The 13,735-nt window shown below is 38.2% G+C and overlaps 1 protein-coding gene across 1 annotated transcript in view; it reads left to right on the forward strand.

Annotated features, from left to right (window-relative positions):
• The window catches only part of LOC149248355 (flap endonuclease 1-like), a 236,807-nt gene that overhangs the window by 67,103 nt on the left and 155,969 nt on the right, over positions 1-13,735 (forward strand). The window contains 1 exon segment of the mRNA XM_089458406.1: positions 5,396-5,461. Coding sequence (XP_089314532.1) covers positions 5,396-5,461 — 66 coding nt within the window.

Consider the following 13,735-nt stretch of genomic DNA (forward strand, 5'->3'; position numbering starts at 1 on the left):
AATGACCCTCAAGCTCCTTCATATATCTTCCTGATGGACAACCAACGACCTAGATTAACTCCTAATCAAAGGCTCAAATCGTTTTGACTTGATCTCTGTCTTTTTCTAGAAGTTACACCCACAATTAGATTAATACCCATTAATATTTTAATTTCCTGAGTTTAGACTTAGGAACTCCCTTAAAAATATTAATTATTTTAATAAAATAGTCTTTGGGTGGAATTTCCCAAAACAGTTTCTGGGGTTTTTGGAATGCATGTGCCCAAGCCTCTCTGCAAAATTTGAGGCCTAGAGCACGTCCGATGCTACCCCAAATCAACAGCTGTGACTCCCATACGTTTTTTGTAGGCTACAACACATAGGAGGCTCCTACCTCAACAAGCTCCAACTTGATATTTATCAAGCCACTACTTGAAAGGAGACTGCAATCCCCTGATACAAACAAGAAACAACAATGCGCTGGTTTATGTGGTCATAAATTTTGCATATCTTTATATTCATTTCTGTCTCTTCTTCCCTTCAAATCTGCTTCACATAAGCTTCATATGTGCCAGGTAACTAATGCATAACACCTCAATCAACTCTCACACATTCTCCAACTCTCTAACTCAACCTTGCCTCCAAAATCACGTTATTTATAAAGATAGTTTGCTGGTTGTTTGTATCCCACATAAGAATATGAAGTGAACAGGCTTTACTCTTTGCCTTACACTCATTCGTTTCCAAAATCTTCATATTTTGAATATTAGAAAACAAAAATAAATGCTCTGCCCAATATTATTTTTCATCCACATGTAACAATTAAATTCATCAACATATTGCCATCATCACGTAACATTATAGGAATAACATATGACTATATAATTGAGCATTCATTTCTCATGATCAATAGCAACATTTTCTATTAATGCATCACAATAATCTCTGCAACATCTTTGCCTTTTCCTTGGACTTGCATCACAACCTCTTCATGTCATTGTCTCAGCAGCCTTTCCTTTGCTGTCATGGAGCCTTGCCATGCATCACAACAATTTTCTCCAACAAACCAGTTAATGCATTTTCCTGCTTCTTTGCCTTGTTGCTGCTCCTTTACCATCACCTCTTTTTTTCCTGCTTCTTTTCCTTGCTGCTTCATTGACATCTCATCTTTTGCTTCTCTTTTGCTGCTTCTTTGCCTTGATCACAACCATACATGCTTGCTGCAGCTCCTTTGGTGCTCCTTAGTCATGCTTTGCCATGCTGTTGCCTCTTTGCCATCAATGACAACAATGCCATCACTCCATATAGCAGTACCTTTTTATCCTTGATATTTTCTAGGTAGGCTAGGAATTGAGTTGCATGACATTGGAACTCGTGAAGGTTGGCGTACATCAGCCGCTGAGTGATATCAGGTTCATCATGGAGTTAAAGAAACACAAGCCTTGATCTCGGACAAGTTGGTCATATTTGCATTATAGGGAGCTACCTCTGGTTTCAGTTGGTCTATCTTTTGATTGTATTCTTCAGTTTCCTTTGCTATGCTTCTGATTTTGAATTCCAAAGTTTGGGAAAGGGAAACCCTTGTACAAGTTGTGGCAATGGAATTGGTTCTTGTATTTGCCAACAATAGGGTTTTGGATGTGACTGTGAGATTGGAAACTCCTGCTAGTTTGAACCTAAGTCACATGACATGAGGACACGAGACACGGAGGACACGTAAATACGAGTATTCAATACGAAACGCAACGACCCGGAAACATGACACGAGGGACACATTATATATATATATATATCTATATAGTTTTTGATCCATATTAAATTGCAGGCTGCAACTTATCTAATCAAATTAAAATATAATTACTTCAAAGTTCATAGTTCATTTAAAAAAAAATAGAATCAAAATTTAGAAATTAGAATGTGATATGCTTGGTCTTGATTCTTGAATTTAGAAATTAGTGATATACTTGGTCTTGATTTAGATCCAATTGTGATTTTGGGGGTCAATAATGAAACAAAGATTTTAAATTTATAGATATGTACTTTGATATTAAATTGTTAAACAGTAGGTACACTGCGCTTTTGATATAATCATAACCAGAACAAATTTGATTTCAAAAACCAAAGAAAATTAATAGTTCGAATGAAAATCTAGTGGATTGAAAATTGTCTGACATAATCATTATTATATTATTGTAACATTTGATTAGATGACAGTGTGTCTGAGTAGACTTATTTATATTTGTATACCGGCCCTGGAATTCAACAATGTAAGTTGCACATGGAATGGTATTAAGACACCATAATAGTTAAGGTATTTTAAATAGAGAGAGAAATAGTGTAGTAATCAAGCAGGTGATACGTAGCCATACAGTATGCAATCTCGGATGTTTCCTTTTATGTTTACATAATTTCTGAGGACACCTTCTCGGGCAAAGCCTACCTTGTGGAGAACCCTTTGGGAAGCCACATTTTCTGGCAGAACCAGATATACAGTTTCCCTCAACTGTATATATATTGTTTAACTAGAACTGGTTTGCTAGATACGAAAGAAGAGGGAAAATCCTAGGTGTAGAGAACAATGACAATGGACATCTTATTTTATTATAGCCTCAGGCCCTCAGCTAGTCATTGTTACGAATCAAACAGATTTTTAACGGACTTGCCGCTTAAGTTTTAACTGCGTCTATGCCATATGGTCTACGACTTACTTGAACCTCACACATGCTGCCAAGTTGCCAAACTTTCCAGCGACCAAACAGCTCCAAGGAGATGAGTCAACTCCACATGGTGATTATACAGCGACGGAGAGCGACGGCATCGGAGGAAAATAGCAAAAGAACCTCGAAAAAATAATTACATGGGCTTTAAAGCTATTGATTTCGTGGGGGCAACGTTTTTTAGACTCAGAAAACTCGTTTTCCATTACTAGGACACGAAGAAAACGACAAAGTACGTTTTATATTTTCTAGGACACGTTCAAAAACGTTTTCGGCACGTTTTAGGGCGTTTTTCCTGTCCGGCACGTTAAATACGGAACACGAGACCTTGGAGGACGTGCCCTGTGACTTAGGTTTGAGCCTTTTGTGTGATTGCTTCACTACCTGATCTTTGGTTTTGTCAAACACAAACAAATCCAAAATTGCAACTGCATTGAATTTGGAAGGGGCGAACTTTCCCAAGCCATGTTTACCTAGGGGAAAGTAGCCTTCTGTGATGGATGGCCTTGGGTTCCATATGAGGTTTTAGAATGAGAAGTTTGTGTGTCTGTGGGTTCTGATTCTCCTGCTCCTCTTGCCTTTTCTCTGTGCTTCTTCTTCTTCTCTCCATTTTCAAGCTTCGTCTTGAGGCAGTTTTAAATCCTCATTCCTTTTTGGTTTCTTTTCCTTTTTCTGCTGTCTTAAATCTTCAACTTCCTTTTCCAGCCTTAGAGCTTCAACTTCTTTCTCTATTCTCATTCTGGCTTCCTTCTCGAGTCTCTCCGTTTCCAGTTGCTTTTTTTTCTTGTCCTAGCCTCCCCCATTGCCGCTGCCCATCCTGAAGGTTGGATACCCAATGGTGTTGCTCTCCTATATGCTTATTTTCCTTCCAGAGTCTGTTCTAGTACGGTCACTTGCATTTGCAGGCATGACAACAACGACTGACTATATTTAAAGGATTATGCCTTCAAAATCATTTTTTGTCGGAGTGGAAGGCAGCGGAAGCTTCGCTTCTGCAATCACATCCTTTACATCCTTAATCCCGTATGGCTTTATAAAGAAAGACAAAGGGCAGCATAATGCTTTCTTGTCTTGGGAGAGTGATGCACTGACTCCATTTATAAACATTTGATAGGCTACCCCCTGGAGAGTCAGCTTATTGGGGATAAATTGTGGGAGCAGATGAGGAGCCTTGATGACTCCAAAATTTTTGATGTATGTCCCTCTCACTGTGACATACCAATCACCATTCTCACTGATTGCTTGCATAGCGTTGCGTGTTCACAGAACATCAACTCTTACATGGGTGCTACAGAATGTTTGCAATTTTTGGTGTAGGATATCCTGAACTGGTGTTCCCAAAGGATCCCCCAATAGATGTGCATTGGGGCCTCGCTGGGTTGCCATTGCTAGCCCATTCCTGAGAAACTATTTACAACACAGAGTGTCCAGCAGGTATGAGGACATATAGAATGCTAGTGGAATGCCTGGGGCTCTATGCTTTTAGCCATTGATGCCAAAGGAAATATATACATGTTGGTTAATATGATCTACCAGATTTGTAGGCATTAAAATATATCCAAAATGTGAAATGTGTGGTATAGAGTTCTACATATTTCTTTTATGAATGACTTGAGGATGAGAAGTTTTGAAGGAAATGATGTTATGAATATAAAATAACATATATAAATAAAGGAGTGTCAAATGTTGGTTATGATTTAAATCTTGTGTAATTATTAGATGGTACGATCATACAGACATGATTGAAGGGTCACCAGAAGCATTTAAAAGCCAAGACCACCATTTATGTAAATCATCATTCAATTTTATAATTACTGTTATTATTATTTCAAACTTGAACAATCAAATATAAAAGTGAGTTTTATACTCCATTGTAACTGTAAACTTGTCCAACTATGCACTGGGAGGCATGTAATCCTGTGCTGTGAATGCGTCACCTAGATCTACTTGCAAGAAACTCCTGTCCAGTTTTCAAATCTAATTAACAAGGATCTATGACCATATGCTAGGTATGATTGCATTCATGGATTGTTGTTGCTGAATGATGTCGACAGGCTTTAAAACAGTGCCTCCTGATCTCCAATGAACTAATGAATTTTCTGGAACTTGACACTTGAATCTGCTGGGGAAAATTCAGCGCTAACAGAACCCAAAAGGAGTGTAGGAGAACGTCGCTGTGGCATTGGATTAAGAAGGCCCTATTGACTTTGCAAGTTTGCTATTTACTTTTGACAGTTATGTTTTAAATCACGCTGACATGGATTATTGTTAATTATGAGAGTGAAAATCAATGGTTCATACACAGTGATTTTGTAATCCAAGTATTTGGGTTCACAATGAAAATGAACTGAATGCCATCAATTTTGTCTCATCATTAACAACTGCTTGGTTTTTTTGCTAAGCATGGGTTTCTCGCCTCTTGTATAATAGTCGTTTTTTCCTTTTCTTTATTTAGCAATTGAACTGTATTGTCACAAACCTCTATGCATTTATTGGCTGAATTGAAACTGATCAGTCTGTGTATTAGTTATGCTTTTATAGTAGAATGTTGGTGTATCACAGTCTAGAGTTGTGTATAAATAATGTTCAAGTGGCAGTTTTGCAGGTATTTTTTTTTTTAATTTCATGGAACTGTAGTGGCGAATCTTTATAACTCATCCAATGAATCACCAGCATTCGTTTATGTTTGATCCTGGCAGGTGACAAAACAACATAATGAGGATTGTAAAAAGCTTCTGAGATTGATGGGAGTGCCTGTGATTGAGGTAATTATTGTAGCAATGTTGGTGTACATATAATTGTTTTTAAGTTATTTTGGTTTTTTTAAATTCATCATGATCATCGTATGCTGATGGTTGCTTCCTAGAGTTTTTCATTCTTGCTATATGATCGTACAAAATCCGTTAGTGTGTCCTGTTGTCGACTAAAGTGTACACCTAAGGCGTAACGCTCAGAACATAGACTGTCACTCTGAATCCCTATTCAGTCCATTTAGACCCTCTCCTAGCTAAGTCAAGGGGGGTAGTCTTTAAGGGTAGATGGAAGGGGGAAATTTGTTGGAACAACAAATTCTAGGAGACTTTAAGGGCAAGGCAAATTATTATTAGAGTAACTTTGTTGATAATTAGAACAAGTATGAGAAATTATGAGAAATGTTTGTTAAGATAAGTGCAATTAAGATCAATGAGGCAAAATAGGATGCAAATGTAGACTAGTGCCTCTTACCGCTCAAACTAGCAGGGGTCCTAGGAGGGGATCCTAAAAGGGCAACTGCTAGGTCAAGGGCAACAATGGAGTGATAGCCCATTGTCAACTCAGCTAAGGCTCCTTGCTCTTTACAGACTTTCACCGACAGGAGGAGACCCGGTGTAAAGGGAATCTCTAGATAAATGAGTCAATAAGAGGATAAGGAGTGATTCCTAAGGCCTATTCATAAGAGAGACTCAATTGTATGGTTTGCTTGTTTGAGTAGCGAGGTGTAAGGCTCTTTAAGAAGGACCAAGGGAGTTTCAAGGGCTAGGGTTTGTGAATGAGACTTATCAAGGAGGAACCTAGTCCTAGAAACCTTTGTGGAAACTTGGTTTTCAAGTGGTCTTTATGGAATTAGCTTCAGTAAACTGTGGGACCACACGTGACCAAGTAGACCCAGAATTAGGCCAAGGGTTTGGAGTTGATCAATCAAAGGTGTTCTTGACCTAATTGAGGGGGAGAATGGGATCAAAGGGGAAATTTTAGCTAATTTTGATGTAATGATCCCAATGAAGTCACTAGCCAAGGGAAAGCAAGGGCAAGAATCGATCTCAAAACTAGGGCTTGGAATATCTCAAGGTCCCACCGTCAGAATTGCCTCAAATTTGGAGGGCTCCTAGGAGACACAACAACGCGATAGAGGGCAAGAGATTGAATTTTTTTGATGGTTGAGTTGTGAGAAAAACGATGCCCTAGGTTACCTATGGAGGCTAGGCCTAGAAAGGAAGAGAGAAGGGTGAGAAAAATATGATTTTAGGTGATTACCAATGGAGGATCAACGCCTAGTCCTTTGGGAGAAATGGAGTCAAGGATGTTTCAATGCTTGGAATGAATTCACTTAGTCAGGAGGCCTCTAGAACAATTTCGAATGACAATTAGGAACGTTCACTCGTTCATACATGGCCCATGACATGATGCACTGCTATAAAAGACAAATTTCCACAATTTCATATAAGAAAAGCATTAAGTTCGGCCTAGTACAACAAAAATCCCTAGCAACATGCATGTGACATAAGAAAGTAACAAAATAACATTAAAAGAGTACTTACATGTAAGAAAAATTATATTCAATCATCATTATTTGCCAATAGTGAAGCTCCAAGACAAAATGAAGAGATCCAAACATCAAAATTCACCCATTCATCCAATTTCGTCCTCCAAAACGAATATTGAAAATCTCACAACAGAGAATGATCCAAACCCAATGATGATGATCAAAATGATTCATCACACTTGTATTTATACACTTCCTAATGAATTCTATTTAGCTAATTAGGCCTAATTTAACCCTTCGAATAAAATAATGTGCATAGTATAAAACTTTTGGTGACAAGCCCACCAAATAGCTCAATAATGTAAAGATACGCCTCTCAAGAGGGTTGAATGATCAACAAAGTCACTCATTGGGCCTTTGTGCAGCCCTGATGAAGTCCAAGGAGTGCCATAATGAAGAAATGGACTCCAAACATAGTGGACAAGGGGTTGGCCCCTTGTTATCCAATTAAGAACTTATGGTGCTCCCAAGTGGGTGTGGGAGCACAAGGACATCCTCATGGGTTTCCCAATGGATCAAATTTGCCCGTAGACCATCTGTAAGGGCTGGAGCAATGACATAAATCCTCCCTCACCAGTGGGAGGCATCCTGGAACATCTGCCAAGTTTATGGTGCAACTGTGAGCCAATTGGGCATGGTGGACCACGTGCATCATCCTCATCCAAAAGGTGGAATACAAGCAATCAATGAATGCCGCTGGGGATCCCTGAAGTAATATCTGCTATGGTAGAGGTCCATGACTCTCGACGCTCACCCTAAAAGTGCCAATGTGGCCCTCTAGAGGTCTAGGCCCCCGTATAGGGAGGCTAAGCCCTAAATGAAGACCCACTTGAAATCTTGTATAAGATCTAATGCATCCCCTTGCCCTCCAATACAACAAATCATTAAAATATTCAAGTAATAATGCTTACAAATCATGGGATCAATGGGACACTTCATGGTGTCATGCCCTTCCATAGTGGGCTTTAGCATGTACAAGTGTCTCCAAGCTCAATAAGGAGTTAACGAAGGGCCCTATTAGGTGGCTTCAGCCTCTAAAGGGGGTGGCATGTTCATAGTACATCCTTTAAGTGGTAGGTGGCAAGTGATATAATAATGGAATGGAGTGGGGGATCGGGGGAACCATCCAAACCACATGTCGAGGTGCATGTGTAGCTATAATAAGGGAAGCCTACACCTAGGCATATGAGTGTCGGAGAGAGCAAATCATGGTACATTTGTTAGTCCGGGCTTTGTTTTTCGACCCTCCATATTCCTTTTGCCTTATATTGATTTTTCTTCATAATTGCTCGGGGCTCCAACGGATGGAGAGCATGATGTGTAATATATAGCAGTGGATACCCCCTTGAGGTGGGGCAGTTCATCACCCACCAGGGGTTGGGACAATCATGGTTTCCTTAATGATGGAAGGGGCTCCTCTAGGGCCCATAGGAACCATGGTGATGGCCATGAATAAGGGGTAGAGCTCATGTTTGGCTTTTGCCCACGTGCTAAATTTGAATGTTCCGACCATCTTTTGCATGTTGTGGTACATTTCTTGTTGAGAGTGGCCAAATTATGCTTTTTTAACTTTTTTAGCTACATCAACTTTCGAGGTATCATTCCAGGCTCTACCCCAGATGTGGACAAGGGAGGGGGAGGCTAACCCTATGTGGACCCGGATGGGAAAAGAGATGAATGGGGCTCAAATAAGTGGAAAGGGAGTAATGTAGGTGGTATCAGGAAGCAGGACCACACAACCGAAATCATGATTTCCCATGTAGTGCCAACCTTAAAGCTAATGGCCAGAAAAGGAGATCCCACAGGACTAGGATACAAGGGTAACCACAAAATTAGGCAATGGAGACAAGAACACTGACCTAACCCATCTAGGAGAAATTTTTTCTCCCATATACACTACCCACAGGTGTCGGGGTAACAGTGCCTTCAATAATGCTCAATGTAAATGACTGTACTTGCTAAGAAATAGATACTCAAGTTACAATAACAACAATGCTACAAGAAGTGTTAGAAATGGCATAATATTAAATATGAGCAGATAAAAAAAATAACTTGCATAACAGAAATAGCTTGTACTTTCAAGAAAATGCTCAAGATAAGAATGACAATGTAAATAGACAATGAGCAATATAACCAAAGATGAGTACAAGAACAATGATATAATATTGCAAGGAAGATATAATGCCCACAATGATAGCTATGCCACAAGAGATGAAAAATTAGAAGGATGAAATGCAAAACTAAACTAGGTGAAGTGCAAAATCTTGGTTGATTTTAATTAAAATGCCTAATCTAGATGAAACCCTCTCCTCAATTGTTTTGAAGCTAGTCTCAAATGTAAGTTGTGGAGAGAAACCCAGGGAAAGATAGCAAAGGCTATATTAACGATACCTTCCTTGGATTTCTAACCACCCAAGTGCCTTCGACGCTAAAGGGACTTTGGCCATGACGATTGCAAGGAGATTGTGTTAACCACAAGTGTGGGTTTGAACTTCATAAATTAGATGAAAACGGTGTTGAAAAGTGTAACTGGGTCCGGTCTTCATAATGACATGTGTAATTATGATTTTATGTAATTGATGTAAAGAAGAAAAATAAAATTATTATTGTAATGTTTGTCTCATGGGTTTCATGAGCAAGGATTTTTTTATTATTATTTCTCGCATTGTGAGTCATTAGGATTGGTCATAAAGTCAATATGAGTCAATGTCATGTATGAAGGACCCTTCTTGGGCATGTTACAAATGTATATAAGTCAATAGAATTGTCAAAGTAGCCCTCCAAGACAAGCACAAGTTATCCCTCTTCAAGTTAGCTTTAAGATGAAATGCAAAACTCATGTCGGCTCACTTAAATTAGAGACACAACTCTTCATATGATCATGTTGGCTAATTACATGGACATACTACTATAAATAGGCAGCTCGGCCTATTCCACAATCATGCAATTCAGATCTCCTCTGCAATTCGAGTATCTACTATAGAGACAAGTTCGGTTGACAGTTGAGGCAAGGAGCTCGGATAAGGGTACAAAGATAAGCTCAGTTTCGATATTATCAAATTCTAGTTCAATGCTATCTCAGATGTGAAATCTCGGTGCTATATCACAGTCAAAAGTTTCGGTGATACCACAGTGACATCCCCTCACTGTCTCGGTGCTATATCACAGTAAGGATCTTGGTGTAATCTCTGTCTCACAGAAAAGAGAATTCGGTGCCACCACAACAAAGAGAATTTGGTGCCACCACAAAAAGAAGGTCACAAGTGTGTGACAAGGTCTCAATGCTATTACATGAAGAAGGTCTCGGTGCTATTACATGAAGAAGGTCTTGGTGCTACCTCAAAGAATAGTGACTATGGTTCAGTGGTGTGACTTTAGGATTTGGTGCTACTGCTAAAGGAGAGGTTTGGTATCCTTGATAAACTTAGTGACCACAGAATTCGGTACCATTATAGTGACCTTAGTTCGGTGTCATCACATGACCAAAGTGATCTCATGTAGTGCGAAATCTGAAGTAGAAGGAACCGAGAGGGAGTAAACAAGAAGGTGGAAGAGGACTTGTGTCTTGGTATTGGAGTGGCAAATAAGTCAAGGGTCTTGGTCTTGGTATTCGTCAATTGGAATCTCTATAAGAAGAATTTGTGCGGGTTTTCCTCTCAAAGAGTGAGAGGTTTTGGCCCTGGCAGATAGCCTACATCCTGTGTCTCTTGTCTATTTATGTTCATGCATTGGTAGCTGTTTGATGAAGAAGAACACTAATAACTTAAGCAGAAAGAAGATCCTAATCTAATGAAGTAAAAGGCACTCACAAGTAGTTACTAATTAAGAGAAATCACCTAATTCATGATGCCCTAGATTTCTCAACAAAAGGTGGCCCTGACTTTCTTTCAACCAAGCTTAGGCTTGGAGGTAAATTTTAAGGATGCACAACAAGATCTAAAATGTTGGATGACAAATGCAATTGTTTCAATTAGGAAACTTTATATGTGTAATTATGGATACCTCCCTAGTTAAGAGGGAGTGTTGAAAAATGTAACTAGTGTCAGTGTTCATAATTTTATTTGAGTCATGATGTAATGTATTTGTCAAAAGAAAGAAAAAATAATTTTATTATTAAAGAAATTGACTTACTAAAGCATGGGTTTCGTGCTTGGGTCAATGGTTCATAGGTCAAAGTCTCCATTGTAGGCTTCTAGGGTTTATGTCAAGTATCCTTGTCCATGTCATAATGTTAAAGACCCTTCTTGGGCATTGTCAATCAAGAAACAAATTTATTTTGATGTAAATTAGGTCTTCTAGGCCTCCTCCACCAAGTCGGCCTCAAACTAGACAAGTCGATCTAATTGAGGGGTAAAATATCCTATTATAGGCAACAACTCAACCTCATTTGGAGCACTCGCTCAATAAGTTCGATCTGCAATTTTTGGGACAAGAAAAATTACGAAATTCAAGAAACAAGAAGTCAAAATTTTCTCTCTTTCCCTCACACGTGTGAAGTCGCTGAGTTGTTGGAAGGGTCGAAACTGTAGTCCTAAAGCTGGGTCGAAATTTTGAAGCTGGGAGGTCAAAATTCTAGGTTGAAGTTGTATTTGAGAAGCTGACACTTGGTGACTTTGGGAAAAATCATCTATTGGAAGGAAGGGCTAACTTGGTGGAGGAGGAAGGTCTTTTTGTCTAGGGTCTTCTTGGTCTATCACAACTTGAATTTGTTAGTGGAAGAGTTTGACTGGGTTTTCCCTTATAGAGGGGTTTTAGCCCTCGCTGAGTGCCTACATATGGTCTCATTGATCTTTGTATTTTGTTTTGATTATTGCTTTGATGAAACAAAGATAAAAGAAGAACATAAGAAAGTTAATAAGAACACAAAGATATCACGAGTAATTATCAACATAAGAAAATCTCTTTGCCTTTTCGATTTTCTAACACAAAGGACCTCAAAAGAGTCAAATTCCAAACTCAAAAGTGTGGCCAACAAAGGCTCAGAAACTTTACTCCAAAAAGGCTCACAACCCTTCAAAATAAAAACACAGTCCTCGAGATGCTCTCTGCTACAAGAAAATATTACGGTCTAGAAAGAAACCTCAAAGGTTCTCATTCTAAGCGATAAAAACTTTTAAAGTCTTCCAGTCCCAAGTTGCTACTAGGATGGTAAATTACTACAATGAAAATACTTGAAATTTGGAAAACAACTTTTGCAAAACGACAATGTTAGAGAAAATCTCACGGTCAAGAGAGAGGAATGCCTCCAAAAGGCTTACGGCCAAGCCAAAAATAGATCTAAAAAATTTCACTTAAAATATAAAAAGCTTTATGGTAAATTTTCTTAAATGCTTGAATCCTTAAAATTTTGGGCAGTTTCTTGATATGTCCAAGTCAAAAAGGACCTGACACCAAAGATGATTTTTATCCTTCAAATTGTAGATTCCTTTTTAAAAAATTTCAATAGAAAGCCACCTCAAAATATTTGATTTCTTCTGCAAAAATTTCAATGGTTAAATATTGACACCAAGAAAAATGATCAAGCCTCTTTGGGCTCTCTGCTCAATGAATTATTGTCAAAGATTCTTGTGTTCGAATGGCTTTGAACATGCCTATTAACTTTATAGCCTCACCAAAATAATAAATCTGAAGAGATAGGGTCCTCAAAAAAAAATATAAAATAAAAACTATTTGAAAATGATAGATTGTAAGAGCAAGAAGTAGCCTCCAAAGGGCTCTCGGACTAAATATTTGCGGCTTGCTCAAAATAAATTTTGCAATCATAATTTAAGCTTGAAAATATGATTTTTCTCCAAGATTTATTAAAGAAAATTTATTTAAAATGGCACCAGATGAGTAGCTTGAGAAAGTTGCGGCCTTCCTGAAAAAGTTCCTCCAAGATCTTGGATCAGAAAATAAAGTGAGGGTTTTGAGACCCAAAAGGTTTGAAACTATCTTAAATAATCTCCTAAAGGTTGTGACTGGGCTAGACATTGGTGGTACAACATACGTCTAGTCAAAAAACAAAAAAAAATTATTCTCTGCAAAAAAAACAGTACCCAAGTGAGATTTTTCAATATCAAAATTTATTTACAAAGTCCTCATCACAGATTTTAATTTCAGGTGAGAGAAGGCTTCAGATTCTTGCGGCGTCTTAATAATATTTTAAAGGTCAAATCACTGCCTTATAACCCTCAAAAATAATTTCATGTGGCATAAAATTGCAAGCAGTGCGAGATCTCCTTTGTTATGTGGCTAGGAATGACTCCAAGAGCTTGCGGCCCTCAAAGAAAGGTTGGTTGTAGGTAAGACGACCCTTTAAAATAACAAGGATTAGCCTTCAAACCCTAGTCGTGAGACTGGGTGAGGGCTAAGCCCCACTTCTTCACTCGGTTCCTTTAATGATCCAGCCTGCAAAATAAAATAGCCTTGAAACCCTACACTTTTTTTTTAGACCTGCGAAGATCACAAAATAGCTACACGAATATATATACAATGAATCATGTACATAAGGGTTAATAAAGGTATGTTTACAAAGTTTAAAATCGAAGATTTTGAAAATATATTTACAAAGTTAATAAAATATTCAAATATATATATATATATATATATATATATATTTACAAATATAATTTACAAGTAATTCAAACTAGGATTAGCTCTTAAATAGCGAATAAGTCAAATATGGCTCCTTAGGATGTCAACCACAAGTTCTCAGTCATTATGTGCTAAGTAAATGAGTGGTTCAAGCAAGAAA

The sequence above is a fragment of the Pinus tabuliformis genome, chromosome 7, assembly GCF_031772625.1.
Source record: "Pinus tabuliformis cultivar Carrire ecotype Pingquan chromosome 7, CPIR1, whole genome shotgun sequence".
In the NCBI taxonomy this organism is placed as follows: domain Eukaryota; kingdom Viridiplantae; phylum Streptophyta; class Pinopsida; order Pinales; family Pinaceae; genus Pinus; species Pinus tabuliformis.